Here is a 24857-nt window from a genome sequence, read left to right on the forward strand (position 1 = left end):
AAGAATATCATGTTTTGTGCTTAGGTTCTTATCTCACATAGACCTTGGCCTGCTTGCTGTATCTGGGTACAGTCAATATAGTTTTTGCTTATTTAAGAGGAGGGAAGGTGGTACAGCTAGGCTTTGGAGTTAGGTCTGTAGATTGATAAATGAGAATTTCAAGATGGTGACCTTGAGTGATTAAGACAATATGAGAGTTAGCTTTTTTTTTTTTTTTTTTTTTTTTTTAAATAGTCTTCTAACCGTAAGCAGAAATAGTTTTGTTGGCTTTGGCCAAATCCTAGAAGTTAGGAAAGATGAGTTTGAGAGCAGTGAAGAAGTGAAGAGCCGTGGATGAGAGAACACATTCTTAGGAAGGTCATCTTCTTGCTTGTGTTCTGTTCAATGTGTTAATAGTATAAAAGGCAGGAACCTTCATATCTTGGCAACAAAGATTCTTTAAAATTCTTACTCTTGATTTCTTGTGTGAGTTGTTGAAGGTAACAGACTGTTGAGAAGACAGGTTCTTAATACTCTCCTTTCCTGCTAGTATCTTAACTGCCTGCTTAGGTTGCCTGTACTGACTTTGGGATGATGCCAGTGTAGTGATCATTCCAGGCTTATTGCTAACCACCGTTCATAATTTTTATTTCTAAGAACAGAAGGGAAAGGTTGGCTACTGATGAATGCAATGACCAGGATTTTAATTTGTCCTACTTTATTTAACTTGTGAAAGCTCTTTTTGCTTTTTACAAGTGAGAAAAGATAATATTACCTTGAATATCATTTAGCTAATAGTTGGTGGAGTAACTTACTTGAACTAAGTTCTATATTTGAGTCTGTGGAGTTCTTTCAGAGACTCATGTACATCATTCTTTCTGGTAATAAAATTAATTCAACTTAACTCTTGTTTACATTAATATTGCAAAAATAATCATAGCCTTATGAATTTGATTCAGTTAGTGAAATCTTTTCTTTTTTCTTTCTTTAGATTTTTCTCTGAATATTTGACTTTCTAAACTATTTCATTGTTACTTAGATTTTAAAAAAACACTCTGGGGTTTCTCAGGAAGCTAGTGTTTAGTAAGAGCCATGCGCAAGACCTGTGGTGAACACTGTCTCAGCTCCTCCTGGGCAGTGTTGCTTGTATTATGTAGAGAAGAAATTTAAGCTCCAGGAGGTCAAACCACTTTTGCCTAAGTACAGTAACATGGAGCCTGAAGGATCAACCTCTGACAGTTTTTAATCATCTCAGTATTTTGGTTTGGGAAGGGATTATCTTATTTGCTAGTTACTTGTTTACTGTATACTTCCTATTTGGCCTGTCAGTCTTGGAATTATAGTAAAAAATATCTAATACAGGCTGCCCTCATGAATCTAAATCCTGACATTAAAAATTTAAAGGTGGTGGATAAAGGCAGGGTTCTTTCAGTTTTTTTTTTTTTTTTTAATAATCTCATGAGTAGTGGAAATCACTGTGTAACTCAGACTGCCTTTGAAGTCCTAGTGACTTTCTTGCCTTGGTTTCCTGAGTGCTGGGTTTACTCCTGTGAGCCACCATAGCCAGCTGAACCTGACAGTTAATCAAATGTTAGATAAAATAGTTGTTTTCCAGGTTTTAAGGAAAGTAGTGATTGCTGTAAGGAAGCCAAGCAAGCTGCGATAATTGTCAGATTTGAGCCATCCTTTCAAGGAGCTGGGTAGATGTACAGGAGAGCGGTTTACCACGGGAAGGAAGGAAAAATGTGTTTGTGCTCCCTGCTGATGGGAAGAGTGGCTGCTTGTCTTGTACTGCTTGTCTTTGGGCTGTTTGATAACAATGTAAGTTTAGATTTTGCAGTACAAACTAACATTTATCCAACATCTATCTGTGTGTACCAGGTTTTATATGTCAGCGAAACGTTGATTTCAAAAGAATTCTGCTTAATAGTGAATCCAAATCTCAAGAAGAGTAATTAATGCTGCAAACATGGCTTTTAGTACATTTACTGAGTGGAATGCAGTAGGACTGCATGTAGGAGAGTGAGGTCAAGACACAGGGCTTAGTGTATAGCAGCAGCTCTGATTTGTATTGAGAGATCCACTCCTGTTTTTAACAGTGGATGAGTGTGAACAGGAATTAGGAGTATGGCTTTGCTTTCTTTATTTTACTTAATTTTTTTTATATTGAGTCCCATGTAACCTAGGGTGACATTGCACTGCTTTCTCCAGCTCTTGAACAAACACCAAGGTGACTGGATTGCACCACCACACCTAGTTAGGAGTATGACTTAAAAACTTCATCAGAGATACTCTGTTCACAGTGTGTGGAGTCTCAAGGATTGGGCCTATCAGTGAGTGTTGGCTTCAGTGGACTTCCTAGATGAGTCTATTCTTGTTTGTTGAGATCAAGCCTCACCAAAGTGTCCGGCCAGCCTAGAGCTCACTTTGTAGCTCAACTCAGGGCTCTTCCTAGCTCAGTCTCCCAAGAGTGGGAATTGCAGGTATGAGCCAGCAAGCCCTGTGTGCTAGATGTGTCTTAAGCAGCCTGCTCGACACCAGCTTTGCTGGTGGATGTTATTTAGTAGTGTACAATTTTTCAGTTGGCTATTGGTGGGAGGGATGGAGTGAACGAAGACGTTTGGAAGACTGCTGTTTTTGTCTATACTGACCCTTTCACAGTTGCATTGTTTCTTTATGGCTTGCAAGGACTCTGTGGTCAAATGTTTTGAATTGAATTCAGGCCCTGCCACAGAAGGACCTGTATGCTTTGGCCACTTCCAGTTCAGAAGGTCTTATTTTTCTACACTCATGGTTTAGCAATTGTAATAGTCTACCTTATTTTTATAATACTTAAAAATGGTTCCTCACACAGGACTTGGCACATATGTATGTTGCAGTTAGAATCAGCAGTTAGCTCCCTCTTTTTTTTAATTAAAGTTTTTAAGAAAAAGAATATCATGTTTTGTGCTTAGGTTCTTATCTCACATAGACCTTGGCCTGCTTGCTGTATCTGGGTACAGTCAATATAGTTTTTGCTTATTTAAGAGGAGGGAAGGTGGTACAGCTAGGCTTTGGAGTTAGGTCTGTAGATTGATAAATGAGAATTTCAAGATGGTGACCTTGAGTGATTAAGACAATATGAGAGTTAGCTTTTTTTTTTTTTTCTTTTTTGAACATTTTTTGTGCTGTGGGTGTAGAGATCAGAGGACAACTTTGAAGAGTTGGTTTTCTCCTTTTATCACATGGGCCCTGGAGATGAAACACAGGTGGGTAGGCTTGGCAGCAAGAACCTCTACCCACTGTGTTGTCTCCTCCACCCAGAAATTAATTTTAAGAACCTTTAAATATGGGAGACACAGAGGTGGCTTAGTGGGTGAAGGCATTTGAACCTAGCCTGACAGCACACACTAAATAAATAAATGCGAACAAACAAGACAGTAAAATTGGAATAGTTGTATTTGTATTGCTGTTTTGTAGCTAGAAATGTCCTTGAAGAGTGAGAAATAAAGGGGCCTCCTTAATTTGGACGGACATTGAGTTGTTATAGCAGTTTGCAGACTGAAGCTGATGAAATGAGACTCCCAAGAGAAAGGAAAAGAAAGATTGAGTCTCAGTGCTTCTTTAATACACTGTGAAACAGCTTCTGGAATGTCATGATGGGAGTTAGGGAGCCAGCAAGTCAGCTAGCGCATGTGGCTTGTGAGTCATCGTTCTATTTCATCCTATTTTCTAAGAGGCAAGCTTTTTAATCAGGAGGGGAATATCTCAGAGCTATGCTAAAACCCCCTGTCCAGCCGTCCTACTCCCTAACAAATGAAATAGTTAAAATGTCATGGAGGCAGAAGTGTGGAATGGCTAAAATGTAGCTTCAAGCAGTGTTTCCTGCAACAGAATTTCTCTAGTTAATAAAAGATTTCAGTGCTGTCTGTAATTCTATTGGAACTTGTTAGGGTTTTAATGATACTACCTGTCTTAGTAGCCATATGCATAAAGAAGCAGGAACAAAACAGTGAAGTGCTAACAACACTGCAAAATGTGCACTCTCCCTCACCAAGCCCTTAGAACATTCATGAATTAGCCAGTGCAAGATAGGTAGTGTTTTAAATTTGGTCCTTTAGAATAAGACAGTGATGAGTATTAATTTGTGTTTGGTTGTTGTATATATGAGCCTTTATATCACAAGAAACAAAAAAGACATTCTGTAATCACTGGAACAAAAAGGACAGATGACATCCTTATCATCTCAAAAGGCGTTTTGTGAAATTTTAATGATTTTTATTTGTCTGTTTCAGGACTTTGTGTGTGTGTGTCCCAAATCATTTCTGATCCATTGCCTTAAATTCAGCTCATTTACTTTTTCACACATGAAAACCAGTAAAGGAGTGGCAGTGAGTTTGTGTATTGTGTGTGTTCTTTTACCCTTTCTTATAGTTTGTACCGTAATAGGTTCTTGAGTATAATTGAGGTGTTCTTTTGCCGAACATTCCATCATTTTCTTCCTAAATGCTTTTGTTTCAGTTCCACCTTCTAGCAAGCTACGGCACTCTGCATTGTCCTTAATGAAAGTACAATACTCTTGAAAAAGGTGTCTTTATTTCTTAGTGTTCAGTATGAACAAAGGGTTTCCAAGAGAAGGACAGCAATCCTGAAAGGGAATTTAGGTACAGAAGATCTTACAATTTAGGCTTGATTTCAGACTGTTAAAATGTGAACTGTGTTTTTGGTATTTGTCTGAAATAGAAAACAAATTCTTATTTAAGTTTTAGAAATTATTTTAGGTAAATACAATGTGTCTTGTAAGCATTTTTAGAAACCAATTAACTTGTGTTACTTTCATAAATTAAATGAAATTTTAATGATTTTATTTTCAGAATTTAAGTGAAATACCTAACGATTCACATAGAAATAATTACAGAACTGAGCACTTATGGGGGTTTTTCTAGAAACACAAAATCCAGCTCTACAAGGAGAGAGGTGTGTATAGTGGTGAGAGCAGGCATGAACTAATTGAGTGGGTATGGTAAAGCCTTAAAAGTGATGCATCTCCAACAAGGCCATACCTCCTATTGGGGCCATTCTTATTCAGATAACCACAGGTGCTGCATTTCAAGGTTCTTTATAAGTTCTTTCCCCCCCTTTGAGATAGTTATTGCTCTTTCAGAAACCCTACAGAAGTGGATCAATACATTTTAAAGATATCCTGAGATACTGATAATTGAGTAGATCTAGAGCAGTGGTACTTAGCCTTCCTAATGCTGTGGTTTCCTCATGTTGTGATGACCCCCAGCCATAAAATTATTTCATTGCTACTTCATAACTGCACTTTGCTGCTGTTAGGAGTGGTAATGTAAATATCTGACGTGAAGGATAATTTGAGACCCCTGTGAAAGGGTTGCTTGACCTCAAAGGGTCACGACCCACACTGGATGAGAACCACTCATCTAGAGTTTGAGAACCAATGTGCAGTCCTTCCAGACAGAGACTGCCCCTAGTGGGAATATACTGTATTCAGTAAGTGGTTAAAATTCTAATCTAGATAATAAGAGAATTCTTCTTAAACATCCATCCTTTAAAAATTAATTACCTTTAGAACTGCTAATTCAGTATAAACATGGAATGTGTAGAAAGGTTGTAGTGATAATTACAATGCAAGTTACATGATAAAGAATTATATGTGGTCCATTTCAATATTCTGAGAATAAATATTGTATCTAAAGGACATATTGACAATTGCAGATTAATTTTAGATAGTTCAATTAAGAAAATAATTTCTACTATAGTTAAATGTCAAAAGGAAAGTTACTATTTCTGCAGTTTGAAAGTGAGTGTCTACTGTTCATTGGAAAGGAACCGCTGAGTCTAATATGCTGGTGCATGCCCATAACCCTAGCACTGGAGGCAGGAGGGCTAGAGTACAGGTTGTCCTCTGCTACATGGTGAGTTTAAGACTAGGAACCATAGCAATCCTTTAGTGTTAGATACCTTATAAAACAAAATAAAATGAATAATGGAACTTAGGAAAATGTATTTCTCTGAAAAAGGAAAACAGACTCAGAACTTGCTCTTTGACTTTGAAATAATGATTGTACAGGTTAAATGAAACCAGTTATTGGAAAGTAGGACTAGGTTGCAATCTCAGGAGTACATGATATATTTTTTGGGTGTGTTGTGTGTTTTAGCTAAAAAACACACAAAGTTCTAATAAAGACATGAATATTTACTGTTTAAAAGTCTTTGTAAGAAAAGGGTAATGATGACAGCAAATAATTAGTAATGACTGTAACTTATATCTAGAACACTTTTCAAAGGCAATATAATCTGTAGTATAGATTTTGGAAAATTGTACTTTAAAGATGAATTTTTTTCTCCTGTTGTAGTTTTTTTTTTTTTTTTTTTGTGGTAGTGAAAGTATTCCTTAGTCGTCCCTGTCAGTTTGTGTGAATGACCCTGCTCATCTTGTTTCAGGCTCCATTTCCACAAGGGAGGTTATTTGAGAAATAGATCGAGCTTTTTAAAAGGGGAGATGGGGCTGGGTGGTGTTAATGAACACCTTTAATTCCAGCACTCAGGAGGCAGAGGCAGGTGGATCTTCTTCATGTTGGAGGCCAGTCTGGTCTTCAGAGCTAGTTCTAGGATATCCAGGACTTTGCAGAGAAAACCTGTCTCAAAACAAAATGAAACAAAACCCCAAAAAGGCGGGGGGGGGGTTTAAAATTGATAGGAAAACTGAAAAGAATCAAAGGAAACATATTTTTGTCCCACTGTAGACATTTTGGATACAGTGACATTAGCAAAATTATTCTAGTGGATAGGTAGAAAAGAAATATCGAGTTGTAGGAGCAAAGAAGGGAGATTCAGACAGCTGGAGCCCCATCAAACACAAGTCCTAAGCTGAACCCTCACTGCACTCAGGATTCAAGTTCTGATGAGAATAGCTGGAATTAGACTATGTATAGGAGAGTTTGTACCTGATGTGTGATGAGATAGTATCATTTTTCTCCTATATAAGACAGGTTTTGCCTCCTACCAAGACTTATTTAATCCTCAGTGGTGGTTCTTGTCAGTTGGGAATAGAAATTAGATTCTGGAGGGAAAAAATTATAGCATTTTCTATAGTGGAAAAGACAGAAAGAAGACTAAATATACAGTGCATTGGGTATGCCAGGCACTGTTGTAACTGCTTTTCATATGCTAATTCATCATATGCCTCCGCTCTGTTCTAGTGCAAGCAGAACAGGTAGGTATGTTGGGTGTCATGTGTAAAGGCTTAACATACAGTTGAGTAGTTTTAGCATTGTCACCAGGTAATACAATCATCACATCAGCTGCACTCACTGGCAACCACATTCTATTCCCTCTGCCTGATTTCAACCCTTGGCATATATTGATCCAATTTCTGTCTTTATGAATTTGCCAACTTTTAGGATCTCACAGAAATCGAAGCATACTGTTTGTGGCTTTTTGTGATTGGCTTTCTTGGGGGAAAGTATTTACTGTTGTAATCTGTGCTGTTTGTGATAATAGATAGGTATTGCCACAGAGATTGGGAAAACGATCTTGGAAGAGATTCTTCCAAGAATGGCTAGAGACATGTAACGAGATCTGTGGAGGACAAGTCATTTGGGAAGGAAATGCTTACTGATTCTTATAAAGTGCTCTCTATTGTTACTTTTTATTTTATGGAAGGGAGCTTTGTAAATTTGGTGTCATTGCTTAGACATTAGAAGTCTGTTTCTGTGGTCATATGGTCTGTAGGATCAGGATTCAGGCTTCCAAATGGTGGAANCTCCCTCCCTCCTTTTTCTTTTTTTTGATTTTGAGACAGGAGTGTAGGTTACTCTGCGACTAGTTCTTTTGGTCAAGTTGGCCTCAAACTTTTCAAGAACTTTCTACTCTAGCCTCCCCCATACTAGGATTCCAGGAGTGAGCCATTGTACTTGGCTCACCAGTGTCCTTTTGATCCTAAGTTCTGGCTAAATTCCAAGATTTGAACTTGAGGGAATTAGAATGGTGTCTCTGTTGACTGAGTTCAGGTTTTCTCCCAGTATTCTACTAGGCTTTTTGTATAAGGTTGACCATTTACTTACAGGTAGTGAGGGGGAAAAAACACACACACACACAAACAAACAAACCCTGGAGTTCTAGAGTTAGAAAAGCTTTCTAAGCAATTGTTATTTATTTTTACAGCTAATATTTGCTGCTTGTTTGGCAAGTTCTCCTGCGAATTAGCTGTGACACTGTTATCTAAAGTTCTTAACCCTGGATTTTACCCTTTGAGTTTGGATACAGAATGAGGAAGTTTGTGACAAAGCTAAAGCCGAACTCTTTACAAGAGGGTGCATTGGGATTAATCTGTAGAATTGTATACAGTGTTCTATGCTGTGTAAGGGTAGAAGCAGGTTTTTCATAGGCTTTCAGCTGCCAAGAAATTTTAGAAAGTTTCACAGGATCACTGGGATAAAGACCTTTATTCTAATGTGCTATGACCTCGTGTTGTGTTTGCTGTCTGCTTTAAAAGTTGTTAACCACTGAAAGAAAGAAAACAATAGTGTCACCTTTGACTATCTTCCTCACTCCTCTCTTGTGATATAGGGATTGAACCCGAGGCATGGTTCATACTGTATAAATCCACTACCACTCGCAACCCTTCTTTATAGGCTTGTTTTGGGGTAAATGGAACTTGAGTATGGGCCCTTACCATCACTCGTGCCCTGCCCTTTCTCCCTTTTGTAGACTGCAGAGTCATCCACTGTGTTCAGAGGAATAGTATGTATGTTGTTCTTTGACTTTTATCACAGCTTTTCATCCGGCTCATTTAAAAATGTGGTTCATATTCCCATTAAGTGCTTTTATATTTATAATCCATTGGTATCTTCAAGTATCTTGAAGGCACAAATACATACAAACTACTTTAGTAAGTAAAAGAACTCTTGTCAAGTGCAATGTTTAGTTTTAATAACTAAACATTGGAGTAGGCAGCAGGTATAGTAATGTTGAAAGGAAGGGATGCTAATGAGTTTTACAGTTTAAGGATACCTACTTTACTAAAAAATTTGTATAAATGGGTTTCTTTTAGCAATATACAGTGAACAGCATAGTAGATGCCTAGACTGAATTACTGCCTACTGACACTCACACATTTATTTCAGCCTTTTATGGTTTTGAAGACCAGGGGAGCATTACCAGTGACACTCCAGATCTCTCCCCTTCCTGAACTATGTGTCACACCACCATTTCTTGTGCAAAACCTCTTGTCTTTTTTTTTTTTTAAAGGCGTTTAGCCCCCCCCCCCCCCTCCCGCCGTCTCCCAACAGGCTATTTCTCCTGCTGTTACTTCAGTCATCCAGACTCGGTAACTTTAGAAGTGCTTATAATTCTGCCTTCTATTTTCCCATCTCTAGGTGCAGGCCCATTCCCCTAAACCTCAGAAGCCAAAATCAGTATTGTAAAGGTGTGCATAACCACCATGGCTATTCTACTCTAGAAAAAAGTTCTTCTGAAAACCATTGTTATTTCCCAGGCCATAGAGAAGCATTTTTGGGTTGCTTTCTTAAAAATGTCTTACTGTCCTTATAGGTTACATAAAATTTAGTAAGCTAGTTTTGCCATCTTTATTTTATGATATAAGGATACTTATCTCAGTAAGGTATGAAGAAATAAAGTGGATTCACAATTTGTCTATATAACTATAGACACATATGTCCCTATGCCTGAGATAGCTCTAGAATACAAGGAAACGTGATAATGATTGATTGGAATGAAAACTGGGTAGGGAGGAGATAACTATGGGAAAGAATTACCTTTAGTTTTTTTTATTGTATTAATTAAAATTTCTTCATGGGCATATATTGCTCATTCAGGAATTGCTTTAAAGTAATACTCATACATGGCTAGAGCACTTATGAAATAATGATAAAAATTTAAAAACCAAAATTTCTCTCCTTTCCTATCCCATTAGTTGGAGATAGCTACAGTTTCCTGTTTCTTGTGTTGTTCTTCCAGAAGAGAAAAACAGTAATATTCTTTTATTTAATTTTTTTGGCATGTTTCAGCTCTAAACACATGTATGTCTCTGTTTGTCAATCCCAAGGGTTTAGTGCTTGTGTCTTTGACATGTTTCAAAATAGTCACTAAGTGTGTGAAATATTTGGAAATATTTCTGAGCTATTGAAGATGACTATAATATCAGCAATATAAAACACAAGCACACAAACTGTTAAGTGAGTAGTGAGTAGTCACAAAGAATCAGGATGCTACAAACATTGCTGGGGAATCACCATTAAAATTTAATGTCTCTGGGCTGGAGAGATGGCTCAAAGCTTAAGAGCACTGACTGCTCTTCCAGAGTACTTGGTTTCAATGCTCAGCACCCACATGGTGACTCACACTTGTCTGTAACAACACCCTTACACAGGCATACACACAGGTAAAACACAGTGCACATAAAAATAAAGAAATAGTTAAAAATTGAATGTCTCCCGAAAGAATGATTTCATCTCTTTTATTTACTCCTAGTATATATCTAAGGTATATAAATAAGTAGTGCTGTAAGCACACCGTATGCAATGATTCCACAAAGTAACATATCCATTCCCTAGCACATGGTTGTATTCTATTTTTATGTGTGACACTTTAAGTGAATTTCAAATATACAATATATTGTTATTATCTATGGTTACTATGCTGCTCCTTAGCTAATTATTCCAAATAATTATTCTTATAATTATTTTTTTATATTTAGTAATTATTCTTATAATTGAAAGTTTGTATCTATCAGCATCTTTCTATTCCTTTCACCTCCCAGTCTCAAACACCATTCTTTGTTTCTTTAAGAATGACTTTCATATCATCTTCAGTAATTTGTGATGCACCTATGTGTGATTTTCTTGGTGTTTAAATGTTTGGGGTCTTTCAAGCATATATCTAAGTTGGGAGAGTTGTTAATTGTTCCTGCAAATGTGTCACTTTTTGGTATTGTCTCCTGAGTCCTGGGGGTCAGTCTTTTTCTTACTCAATGGATACTGCCTATTGATGTGCTTTCAAGTTTCCTGATTTTTAACATTGTCATTATACTGTTGTGTCCCTAGTGGGTTTTTTTTTTTTCACCTAATCTGTTTCCATTTGTCCTTGGTATCATTTTCATTTTTCTGGTGATTCTTCCTTGTTATCAAATATAAGAATATTCTTTTTTATTTCATCATAATATTCAAAGCTGATGTCCAGTATTTATCTGATGATTCATACACTTTGGAATTGTCTTCTGGTTTTTCACATGAGGAGTTTAGTTGTACTGAGTGTATGGGTATTTACTTTAAAGTGGGGAATCAGAGCTTCTGATCCAACTTTAAAAACTTCATTTACTCATTTATTTATTTTGTATGTTATGGGTATTTTGCCTGCGTGTATGTCTTTATACCACATGTGTGCCTGGTGCTTTTAGAGAACCAAAGAAGAAGTTGGATCATCTGGTACTGTTTGGGGCTTGCCACATTGATGCTGGAAATCAAACCTGGGTCCCTGGAAGAACAGCCTGTGCTCTTAGCCATCAAGCTAGCTCCTCAGTCACCCACTTTTTGGGTTTAATTTGGTGGGGACTTAACTATTTTTGCAATTGACTAATCTTAAAAGAAACTGAAATTAATTTGAACTCTTATCTTGTTGGCAATAGATCATCATTTTAAGATTTTGGGGTTAGTGATTTGTAGAGATCATTCTCTTCTGCTTTGTAGAAGTTCCAGACTTAAAAGCAGGACATCCTGTTTGAGGGTTTCCGGCTCATACAGTTTGAGGTTGTCTGGTATTAGACAAGTCCTCAGTTTTCTATGATGTATTCCATTCCATTTACCCAGGAGAACAAAGTGTACTAATGGTCCTCTTCCTTTAGTGCAGTGGCTCTCCGCTTTTGGGTCACTACCCCTTTGGGGCCAAATGAACCTTTCAGAGGGGTTGAAGATCCAATATTTTTCATATTAGACTTTTAAATTATGATTCATAACAGTATCAAAATTACAGTTATGAAGTAGCAAGGAAGTTTTATGGTTCTGGGTATCCACAACATGAGGAACTGTGGTAATGTTTAGATCTAATGTTGTAGTCTTGTTTCTGACTGGTTACGGTTATGGCATTGATTCTCATGGGAGGAAAGTGTATACATCAACTTGTGGTAGTTTTTCTGCAAGTGAACACTTCTGATTACTGTCTGCAGACCTATGGGCAGTTCAGAAACATCCATTTCCAGCTATTATGGGATTTCAGTTTTTGCCACATGTAAAGACTTAATATTAGTAAGAAATTTTGCATTGAAAGAATAAAATTCTACTTTTATGTCTAAGAGTTTATCAGATATTAAGTACAATATGAGTCTTAATTAGCTTATAAAAAGATAAGCATGTAAACTTAAAACTTAAGGTATAGATGTGATTTAAGATGATGTAAGGAATGAACTGCGGAGAGAATATGTGGAAAATAGAATTAGGACTGATATCTGCGTGTGCTGTGTAAGGTTCTGTGGTAAATACTTTCCTGTGTTATCTTGTTTAATCCTTGTGAAAGCCCAGCTAACTTTTTACAGATGAGATCAAGACTCGGAAATTATTAAATAATAAAAAGGCAATTGGCTGTCTGGAGTGGTTATGAAAGCTTTCAAACGGAGGCAGTTGATACCCTGAATTTTGCAAGATGAGCAGGAGTGTAGCGGTTGTGTTGAGGGCTGGAGGGCAATCGTCAGATGTGGTCAGAGGAGGGTTAATAGAGGCTCAGTGGCATGAGATGAGCCAAGCTCTTCCAAAGCTCGCTCTCCAAAAGCTCTCAGCAGTTCTGTGACAAGGGAGACTAACAGCATTGGAACAGCTGGAAGGGGTTATTAGGTATCACATATTAAAGGAACAGTATCATATGTTTTGCAAAGTTTTGCTTTAGAAACAAAAGCATAGACAGTGGGAAATACTTGAGAAATATGTTTTGAACAGTTTTTTATTTCTCCTAATATTTAATGGTTGAATCTGTTTAGCATACTCAATTCTTGAACTTAGTTTTGGGGCTCACCATTTCAAAGGAGATTCTTTCATATTATGTTTTCTGCACATATTATCAGAATTCAGTGATGTCACATTAAGTTTTCTACTTGTTTTTCATAAGTTTGAGTATAGACCAATACAGACTGTTGTGACTTGCTTTCTAAAGCCTATTTGTAGTTAAGAGTGTGCCCATCTATTTCTTTTTCTGTTTGTTTGTTTGTTTGTTTGTTTATTTATTTATTTATTATGCATACAATATTCTGTCTGTGTGTATGTCTGCAGGCCAGAAGAGGGCACCAGACCTCATTACAGATGGTTGTGAGCCACCATGTGGTTGCTGGGAATTGAACTCAGGACCTTTGGAAGAGCAGGCAATGCTCTTAACCTCTGAGCCATCTCTCCAGCCCCCACCCATCTATTTCTTATGTAGCTTCCAGCACATTGTCAAAGTTGCATTATGCTTTCTAACATTAGAAGTTTTATTAGCGTGTTAACACTTTTTATTGTTTAATAGTATAGATGAATATGCTGAATCAAAACATTAAAAACATTTGTTTGAATAGTAAAACACTCAAGTGATATGAAATTACATATAATTAGAAATATCTTCATTTCCTTTCTGTATTCCACTTACTTTGCTCCCCTAGATGCAACCAACATTCCTTATCTCAGATATTTTAGAGATACTTTGTGTCAGTTTGTCAAATGTATTCATATGTTCTTATTCTTCTCCCTTGTATTTACTTCACTTTTATGCAGCTATAGTACACTTTGCTCATTGATCTGTACCTTGCTTTGTTCAGTTACCCCACTATATCTGTAACTGTTCTAGTCAGTATATAAAAGCTTCCTCAGTCTCATTATATCTGAGTATGTTCACAGTGTAAACGGAGTGTATTTAGCTAGTTTCCCTTCTGTCATTTCCAGTCTCTTGCCATTACAAACACAGTTCTAGAGAATGATTTTTTTGTGTGTGTTGTTTCACACAATAGTATAGTCTTGTAGTGACAATTTCTTGAAGTAGTAGTGGTTAATGAGGTGGTTCAGTGAGTAAAGGTGCTTGCTGCCAAACCTGATTACCTACAGAGTTCTGTCTCTGGATCCACATGGTAAGAGAGAACTATCTCTGAATGTTGTTCTCTGACCTCCACATGCATGCTGTGGCTCGTGCGCGCACACACAGTAAATGAGTAAACTTAAAAAGGAGGGGTATGTGGGTAAAGTATCTTACTGTTGAGCTCCATGATTTGAGTTCAGGCTTTGAGACCTATCTGGTGGAAAGAGAGAGCCAGCTCTTTGAAAGTTGTCCCTTTCTTCCACACCTGCATCATGATACACATACATGCATACATACATACATTCATACATACATAGATGTACTTTTAAAAAAAGCTGTGAGCATTTATTTGCCTAGCATGTATAGAGCCTCATAGTTGGTCTACAATACTGCAAAATGAAATAGAACTGTGGACATATGTGATTTTTTTTTTACAACCCCCTCCCCCCCAGTTAATTTTGTTTTTTTGAGAGAGGGTTTCTCTGTAGCAGCCCTGATTTTCTTGGAATTTGCTCTGTAGTCTAGGCTGGCTTGCTTGCCTATGCCTCCTGAGTGCTAGGATTAAAGGCATGTGCCATCACTGCCTGACTAGTGTTTTTGATAGTTTTCAAGGCAGAGATGCTAAATGAACTAAGTTTTTGAATATTGTATATTGTATGTATAGTGAAATCCTACTTTTAAACAAAAATCTAAGAATACATACTGAGATTAGTGAAATTTTATGAAATTTTTGTTTTGCAGATATACAAAACTAGGATATGCTGGAAATACAGAACCACAGTTTATCATCCCATCATGTAAGTATTCTTTTCATTCCTAGATGAGCTGATTTAAAGGCCTTTCTCATTATCAAAATAACTCATTAAGTTTGTGATTCTGTCAGAATTAGGCATTTAGAAGCATGATTGCCTGGTTGTAAATGGAGCCTTATTTCCAGATCTCTTAACTCTTAATTTCAGCTGTTTACCAAATGTGCTAAGTATCTCTTTAAGGAAAACAAAACAGAACAAAACCCAGTAATGGGTTGGTAATCAAACGGTTTCCTGCTTTGAGGGTATTGCTGCTACCTGTGTGTGACTAAGTAGCCCAACCTCAGCCCCAGGAATTCAGCTAAAGTGACCACATTTCGATTAGAGGTGTGAGTACTGTTTGTGAGACCTGTCCTGTGGACATCCACTGAGGTGCCAGTGTTGTCCTCCACTCAGCAGCCTCACACATTTCCTGATATCCTAGAAGCATACGGTGCTTGTAACATTGTCTTTGGGAACTTTTGTTCTTTGCTGCTTTTGTTAAATTTCTAATAACAGTAGATTTGGATTGTTAGAGGTATGTTTGTTAGTAAAGGTGTATCTTGTCTTCAACATTACTTTTGTATTTTTGATTTTGACCAACTTAAGGCTGATTGCATAATTATATTGAATGAAGATGCTTAACTTGAATTCAGAAAATTAGAACTTAAAGACTCTATTGCAGGTTACAAAAACACTGTGTGTGTATGTGTCTGCCATGTGTGTATGGGTGCTGGTGGGAGATACAGGAGAGCACCTGGTCCCCTATAGCTAAAGTTGTGAACTGCTGGGTGAACTGTGTCGCTCTTAACTATCAAGCTCTCTCTCCAGCCCCTAAATGCACATAATGGATTTTACCACTGGGAATAGACAGAGATTTGAAATTATTTAAAGGAATTGCTATATGGGTTTTCTTAAATTTATTGAGGTATCTTCATATATGGGACTAAAATTTAGCAGATTACTATTGGATAAGAATAAGCAGAGAACAAGATTAAGTAGAGATGTAAAGAAAACTTGTTTTTAAAAGTTTGCAGATTTTCTCTTTTTATTAAAGTTTCACACTTAATTTCTTGCTTGTTCTTGAAGCTTTATATTGACTATAAGATTATAATTTTATTTTAATTTATTATTATGTTACATATGTGAACATATATTGCATAGTTGACATAATGTGTGTAGAGGTCAGGATTAGTTTCTGATGAGTCGGTTCTCTCCTTCCTCCATGAGGATTCTGGGGATCGAATTTAGGTCATGAGACTTGTGGAACAAGTGCTTTTACCCAATGAGCCATCTCTCTGGCCTTCCAGGATTATATTTTTTATTTCAAATGAAGCTAAGGGTTGGTGGAAAAGGACTGTAAATACCCATTACTTGGGAAGCTGAGGCAGGACGTTTTCAAGTTCAAGACTGTTGGGGGTAGCTCAGTGAATTGTACTCTAAAGAAAAAAAATTTGAAAGGGCTGGTTTATAGCTTGGTGGAAGAATACACCTGACATGCATAAGACCCAAGTAACACACATAAACCCAGCTAGAATCAAAATAGACTTAACAGTTTTGGAAGCATAGCTGAACAGTCCCATAGTAGTGTTTTCGGAGTACTTGAGGCCTTGTTCCTATGAGGAAGCTGAGGTGTCGTACAGAATGAATTTTGTCACAGGTTTCTTATGACTTCATTCATTACTCTGTTTATGCTATTTGTTGTTGTTTTTAAATAATACTTTACAACTGAAGAAGGGCGAGGTAGAAGTTTGTCTTATTTGAAAGATGAAAAATTTAAAATGTCTAATTAACTTATTTCAAAGGTATTGCAATCAAAGAGTCTGCAAAAGTAGGTGATCAAGCCCAGAGGAGGGTGATGAAAGGTGTGGATGACCTAGACTTCTTCATTGGTGATGAAGCAATAGAAAAACCCACATATGCAACAAAGGTATGTGTCCCAAGGGATCCAGTCAGCTGCTTGAGTTTAACTCTGTATGGACTCGATGCTCTCATGCATCAGGTTTTTTTTTTGTTTGTTTGTTTGTTTTTTGCTTTAACATTTTTGAATCAGGGTCTTGCCTGGAACTGGCTCTGTAGAACTCAGAGATTTGCCTGCTTCTGCCTCTTTAGTGCTGGGGTTAAAGGTGTGTGACACCACATCTGACTCTGTTCTCATCTTCCTAACCATAGAAATTTCTTCTACCCCCCTGGCTTTAACATACTGGAGTGAATGGGTTTACTTTTCCATGTGCATTGCCTCTTAGGGCTTTCAGTAGGGATTGATTTTTCTCTCATCTCCACATTGCAACATCAGGGAATGTTGTTCTACCTCTTCCTTCCCTGCCCTTTCTGTCTGTCTATTTATTGAAATAGAACTGACACAGTAAAGCAAGTAGTCTTCATTGCACAGATTATAGAAGTTGTATGGCTGGTTGTGCAAGTTAAGAGCTCATCTCTTAACACAGAGGGTTTCCTGTGTCTCTGTCCACTGCCACTACTCTAGCCTTCCTGGAAGGTAAACATTTCCAACCATTTGTTTCCTCTGTTGGGGTTTCTTTCCTTTCCTTGTAATTTTAAACGACATAACTACCCCACCATATGTAAAAATAAAACTTTGCAGTTTTTCTTTTGCTGTAAAGAAAGTAGCAAGAAACAACCTTTCTACCAATGAGACCGTATAAAGTCAACAGAAGGGAAGCTTGGTAGGGTGTTCCTGGTGTGTGCCATGGGAAGCGCTAGCCTAGTTGGGGATTTAGCAGTTCTTGAGGGATAAACCATTAAGCCAGGTCTTGAAGAATACAATAGGAGTTAGGTGAGATATGTGGACAGTCATTAGGCAGAGAGGCTAGTATATAAGAAGGCTTATGAGGAAGATGGAGGGCAGCATAGCTCATATTCCTGAAATCCAGGGGCTGCATGGGAGCTACTTCATAGATAAACTGGGCAATAAGGCTGCCTGTTTCAACCTGAATTCTGGCAGTGTTCCTTTCTAGCTCTGTGGTATCATCCAGTGACTTAACTTTCTGTATTTAGTTATTTATCTATGTAATGGCACTGTTAGTACTTCAGGATTACTGTGGGCCTTGATTAGAGGGTATAAAGAAAGTATTGTAGTGTGCAAATAGTGAGGAGACATAATTTGAGGGAGGCAGGTATGATTCTGGGATAATGAGATAAGACAAGAGATGTTAGTGGCTTTGTCTAAGGCAGTGAATCTCAAACTCCCTAATGCTATGACTCTTTTTAATACAGTTCCTCATGTTGTGGTGACCCCAAACATACAATTATTTCATTGTTACTACATCACTCTAATTTTGCTACTGTTATGAATCATAATATAAATATCTGATATGCAGGATATCTGATATGTAACCCCCTAAAGGGGTTGCAACTCAGAGGTTGTGAACCACTAAACTAAGGTAATGGCAGTGGAGATAAAGAGAACTGAAGTTTGTGTGTGTGTTTACGTGCGTGCACACACTTCTTCACATGTGTACATTAAAATGTTACTAAAAAATTATAACTAAAAGTAGAGTGAAGGGTTAGGCATGGCACACACCTTTAATCCCAGCCCTTGTGAGTTTGAGACCAACATGGTCTCCATAGCAAGTTCCAGGCTAGTCAGGGCTGCATAGTGAGACTCTAAAAACAAAAACAAAACAAATTAATAATAATAATAAAAAAGGAAGAATGTATTGATCCCATACATGCCTGTCACTTGTTGAAATAGGAGCGGCGGGGCTGCGTCCCCAACACCCCGGCCACTTGGCTAGCTTATGCCCGAAATAACAACACACAAACTGTATTCATTTAAGAACTGCTTGGCCCATGAACTCTAGCCCTTACAGGCTAATTCTAGCACCTGGACTAGCCCATTTTCTAATGATGTGTGTAAGCACCCCAAGGTGCGCTTACCGGGAAGAGTCTAGCCTCCGTCCATGCTGTCCGGGAGCAGAGCAGAGTCTGACCTCACTTCCTCTTCTGCCCAGCATCCTAGTCTATTTACTCCTCCCATCTATGTTCTAAGCTATGAGGCCAAGCAGTTGGTTTATTATAATTAACAAATTACCTTCCTCCATCAGTAACTCAACTTCGGCAATTACAAATTTGTAACTAATCTTATTTTGTTATTCCATTCCCCAATTATGTTTTAGTCAGTCACTTCAGAGTACTTGCATTTTAACAGCATCTCATGGTTTTAGTCAGAGTTTAGTACATTTCTCTGCGTGTTCCCTAATTGCCTAATGTTTGGGTCATGGTTAAAATAAGAATTTTCCACTGGATTTAGCTATTAAGTCTCATGAGTCTTCTGACCCATAACTTCTCTTTCTGCATATGCTTTTTGTCTTGCTATTTACTTATGGGAAAAAGCAGCTGTCTCATGGCATTTCCCATGTTATTGTGTCATTTGCCATGATCCACCACTACTTGTTCATTGTTTTATTGTTGGCATAGAAATCTAGAAGCCTGAATCAATAGTATGTTATAGATTATTGTTTGAGAAGAATAATAAAGAGGATATCTAAGGATTAACAAGGAATGGTTGACAGGGCACTGTTGATGACTAGATAGGTAGGTAAGGATATTCCTAGTTACTTCTGAAATAAAGGGCATTAATGTAGGAGCACTGGGGTGGTGTATGGAGGGGAGGATAAATTTAATTTCGAACGCAGCATACTTGAAGTACATGTGAGGCAGATCACATGTTGCCAGACAATGTGTGGGCTTTGGAGCTCAAACAAGATGGATAAGGACAGAGGTAAGGGAGGTATCAGTTACTTGGGGAGGTGAATACTGTTACCTAGGAGAGTCTGCAGCAGGAGAGAAGCCTGAGAGGTGTACTTAGGCTTGAGAGGTACAGAGATAAACAACATGGCCTATCAAATAAGATAGGTGTGCTAAGGTGGAAGTATAGTGGAGCTAAATGGATGTATCTTTGTGAATGGTAGATCAGGAAAGAGTAGGGGTACTATTTTATGAGGTTAGGCTGTGATGGGAGAGAGAGAGAGATGAAAGGATAAAGCTACAGAATTAAGGTCGGAGAACGTTTAATGTTAAATTCTGCTTGGGAAACTGAAAGAAGGGGCACTTAACAAGGTCTTAAAAAACCAGAGGAATGTACTCTGGATGACAAATTTGATAGGGTGGGAGCTAGAGCGATGAACCAGTAGTTATGAGTGCATACTGTTCTGCATAGGCCCTTCTGCTCACAACTGCTGTTACTCCAGCTCAAGAATAAGATACCCTCTTCTAGACTCTCAGGCACCTGCACTTATATGGATTTAACACACAGACACATTCCACATATACGTAACTGCAAAGAGTATTGCTAACATAGTAGAAGTTTACAGATTGGGTGAAGGAGACTCAGTTCCTCTCTTGAATTCTCCATTTTCTGTGGAAGTTATTAGGTGCCACCTGCTGCTCCGGAAAAGGGTGCCTCAGGAAAAGTGAGGTTGCTGTGGTCTGAACTTTGAAAAGTCATCTGTGGAGTGGTGAGATGAGCAGAGTGGTTAGTGTAGATGGCCCAGACAAGGTGAAGTTCTTTTGCAAATAACAGTAACATGCCTTATAAAGTATTGTGGGCAAGGGTCTCAGAACCAACACTGTGGGCTGTCCCTCATTGATACTTAGATGTTGAATGTGTGACAGATAATCTGTCAGAGATTCAGGAGCTTTCTTGTGCCTTTTATATTTCTGTTACATTTTCAAAGTGCCACCCAGATTTTGAAAAAGAATGTATGTGACAGTTTGTAGCAGGCTTTTTCTCTTTTGGGCCATCAACCAGCTCTCAAATCATGATATGGAGACTTAGATTATTAGTTATGAATGCTCAACCATAGCTTATGCTCTTTTCTGGCTAGCTTTTTTTTTCCTTTAACTTAATTTATTTCTCTTCATCTACATTTTTTCTTTTTTCTTTTTTCTTTTTTTTTTTAACTTCTTTCTGTATGTCCTACTCTGTGTCTGCTGACGGGAGGCTGCCTGGCTGTCTCTGGGGCATCTCTTTTTCCTCATTCTCCCCTCTTTTCTCTCTCAAGCCTGGATTTCTCCTCCTACTTATTTTCTCTGCCCACCAGCTCCACCTGTCCCTTACCTGCCTAGCTAGTGGCTGTTCAGCTTTGTATTAGAGCAATCAAGTGCCTTAGGCAGGCAAGGTGAAACAGCAACACATCTTTACATAATTAGACAAATGAAGCCCAAACAAAAGTAACACACCTTTGCACAGTTAATATTCTACCACATAAACAAATGTAACACATCTTAGCCTAGTTCAAACAGTAGTCGACAACAGTTATTTATTTAGTAGCTAGTAACGTTCAAGCCACATAAAAAAGGCAGCTTAGGTTGAAAGGAAAATAAATATCTTTACTTCATGGTTAACTCTTCCCATTGGTAAGCTTTGCTTGATAGGCCCTGAGCAGCTGTTCACAGTGGAATGGATTAAACATTGCTACTTCCATTTCTTGCCTTCAAAGTGGATTTTGTTTTGTATGTTTTTAATCATAGTAACAGGTGGCAACCCAACTTCACAAAAGAAACATTGTCATGAAGGAGTGTAGCACACTCTGATGTTGAAAATTACCAATAGGCTAGCACATGGTGTGTGTAATCTGTGTATGCTTGTGGGTTGCCCTGGTTCAATTTAGACCTGTATAGTATTCCAAATTAAATTCTATGTGCTTAATTATTATTCTGGCTCTCATATATTTTGCAATGTTTTATTTACTGATTTGACACTATAATTATTTTGCGGTGATATCTCACTGCTGTTCAGAGTACTCTCAAACTTGTGAACTCAAGCAGTCCTCCTGCTTCAGCCTCCTCAGTAGCTAAAACACCAAGTGTGTACCACCTATTCAACTACCAAGTATGAATTATATGTTAGATATACAACAGATATTAGTTAATGAGATAATTATTGAAGATTAAGAAAATTAGGATGAAGTTTGACATTTTTGACATATTCATTTTATGTTTTCAACCATCTGAATGCACATTGTAAAAGAAATTTCATTTTTCTAAGTGTGTTATTTTTACTAAGGATGACCTGTGGTAACATTGCACCTAAAGAATACATCTTTTTCTAATATCTGCTAATGAGCTAATAGTCTCTGGTTTTATATTTATGGGTCTGTTTTCTTGACATTATTAAGACTTAATTTGTGAATTTTGTTTTAATAGTGGCCAATCCGCCATGGTATAGTTGAAGATTGGGACTTGATGGAAAGGTTTATGGAGCAAGTGATTTTTAAATATTTAAGGGCAGAACCTGAAGACCATTACTTTCTTTTGGTAAGTACACATTATGATTTATTGGGAACTTCCTCTTTTTTGAGATTGGATTTGTAAGCCCAGGATGGCTTTGTTCAGGAACATTCTGTTTTACCCTCCCAAATGCTGGGTTAACAGGCATGTTGCCCTTATGCCTAGCCTACTGGGAAGAATTTGAGGAGCATTTAAATGATCCCTAGTATCATTAGCAAGCATATGTTACCATGTTTAAGCTGTCATATCTGAAAGACTTTGTTATATAAAACTATGTCATCCATAAGAGCGTCTGACTGTAAGGTGTGGTAAAGAAGCAATGTGGTCAAGCACTAAAGTGTAATCACATAAATGCTTTCGATAATTAATATGTAATCATTAAGATTTGACCCAAAATAATAGTGTTAGGTTATTTTGTTTTGTTTTGTTTTTTCTCACTGACAAAATAATGTAAGGAAGAAAGTTTTCAGTTCATAGTTTCTGAGGCTTACATCCACAGTTGTTTGGACTCATTGCTTCTGGGTCTGTGCTTGGTAAAGCAGAGCATCTCCGTGGGAAGTGATAGAGCAGAGGGTTAGACCTCAGGGTAGGGGGAGGCAGATAAGAGACCATCATCTGGACCCTGGTGACTGACTCTAGTCAGACTCCCACCCCCCTCCCACCCCCCAGTTCATTCATGTAGCTATTCAGTGGATAAGTCAGTTGGTGAGTTTGAAGCCCTCATGACCTCTGGGAGCTGGTCAGCTGGCAGTGAAGGCTTGAGCACATGAGTCTGCAGCTGCCAATTTTAGACTTAAATTGTCATAATTATCTTCAGAAGCAAGCTGGAAAGCAGATTCAAAAAGTAAACAAGTGGTATTTTGTTTTTTACTAATATTAGGTGTATAGAATGTTTCTTGTTAAAAGTTAGGTCACCACCTCATTGGTTTATTTTTTTTTTTTCTATTCCCCCCCTCCCCTCAAGACAGGGTTTCTCTGTGAAATAGTCCTAGCTGTCCTGGAACTCACTCTGTAGACCAGGCTGGCCTCAAACTCACAGAGATCTACCAGCCTCTGTCTCCTGATTGCTGGGATTACAGGCATGTAGGCATGTTTCACCACTGCCCAGTTCATTGGTTATTTTTAACAGTAAAAGTACAATGTCATTTAATTTTTTAACTTTTAAAAAATTCGTGTTCATAGCTTTAAAAGCAAATGCTTCTAAAACAATATTTCTTGATTTTAAAAATTGTTTTAAATATTTATTTTATTTTTCTCTATGACTGCTTTGCCTGCATGTGTGTATATGTATTATGCGCTTGCTTCTAAGCTTCTAAGCTCATATGTATTATGAGCTTAGAAGAAGAAATCAGATCCACTGGAACTAAAGTTACAGAGGGCTGTGAGCTTCTGTGTGTGATGGGAATTGAGCCCATGTCCCCTGTACGATCAATAAATGCTCTTAACCGCTGAGTCATTCCTCTAGCCCCTCTTACTTGTTTTTAAAACTATTTAATAACTACTGGTTACTTCATAGTAGAATAGATGACCCCCCCCCTTCTTACAACACAAAATGACTGCCTTTTGTGTCTTTATACTTGAACATGAGTTTCAATGTTTCATTTGGTGCTTTGTGAATACTGTTTGTAACTGGACTGTATGTAAAGTTGAAAGAACATTACTGTTTACACATAAATATACACCTATATACCTACAACCTCAGTGCAGTAATTAACATTTCAATCTAAGTATACATTTAGCGTAATTGCTTTGACATAAATTTGTTTATCCTTCTGTTAGTCTGTTTTTGAATCACATCAAAATAAGCTACATTTAGATGAGAATCATTTCATGGTTAAACAGTATGTCCATCATCAAGCAGTTTGTTATTTGTTTATGGTTATTCTTTTTTATATAAAATTTGTGTATTCTAAAATCACAAATCTGAACCATTCTATGGATTTTGAACAGGCTTGGCCAAAGAAAAAGGACCAGATATAGACAGACAGACATAGACTGACTGACCGACCTACTGACCAGGCTTAGCAAAAGAAAAAGCATCAGAGATAGACAGACAGACCGACCGACCGACCGACCGACCGACCAGGTTTGGCAAAAGAGAAAGAACAAGAGAGAGAGGAAGAAGGAGGGAGCGAGAATTTGCCTTTGTAGTCCATATGGACACTGAAGATTCCAAATGAAAGTGTAATGGGTTCTGTCATAGCTATTCAACCCTACTGTAGAGTGAAAATAGCCACAGACCATACTTAATACAGGAGATAGTATTTAATGAAGTGAGTATAGATAAAATAATATTCAGAATAGATGGTTGGTCCACAGTCAGTTTTGACAGTTGTATAAATAACAATATAAGTAACATTATCAATGCCTTTTCTAATTAATTCATGCTCTCCATTCCCCTGAGGCAACCACTGTTTCATTCACCTTAATTTTTTGTTTTACAAGTGAATTAATTTTGCCTGTATTTGGGTTTTACGTAAATGAAATCATATAAGGTGTGCTGTAGTAAAAACTGTATCATCCAGTTTAATGTTTTCGACTATGAGAGTCTGGCTGTTTGAACATTTTATATCTGTAGACAGTTATTCTCATATCTTTGTGGGCTTGCTCTGTTGCAGGGCAGAGACTTAGCTAGTCTAGAGCTCTGGCCTGGGGTGACTTTTTCATATAATACTGTTCATTCTAGCCTGCATTTAGTGTGTTAATATTCTTAACTTTGGTCATTGTGTGTGTACACACTTTTTTTGATTGGGTTTTAATTTACATTTTCTTGATGACTTGTAA

General features: G+C 37.6%; 1 protein-coding gene across 1 annotated transcript in view; it reads left to right on the forward strand.

The window, feature by feature from the left end:
- The window catches only part of Actr3 (actin related protein 3), a 43082-nt gene that overhangs the window by 2694 nt on the left and 15531 nt on the right, over positions 1–24857 (forward strand). The window contains exons 2-4 of the mRNA XM_050161469.1: positions 14776–14831; positions 16628–16752; positions 21990–22100. Of these exons, the coding sequence (XP_050017426.1) occupies positions 14776–14831; positions 16628–16752; positions 21990–22100 (292 nt within the window). The remainder of the gene's footprint in view (positions 1–14775; positions 14832–16627; positions 16753–21989; positions 22101–24857) is intronic.

The sequence above is a fragment of the Alexandromys fortis genome, unplaced genomic scaffold (assembly GCF_014885135.2).
Source record: "Alexandromys fortis isolate MF-2015 unplaced genomic scaffold, M_Fortis_MF-2015_v1.1 scaffold_109, whole genome shotgun sequence".
Taxonomy (NCBI): Eukaryota; Metazoa; Chordata; class Mammalia; order Rodentia; family Cricetidae; genus Alexandromys; species Alexandromys fortis.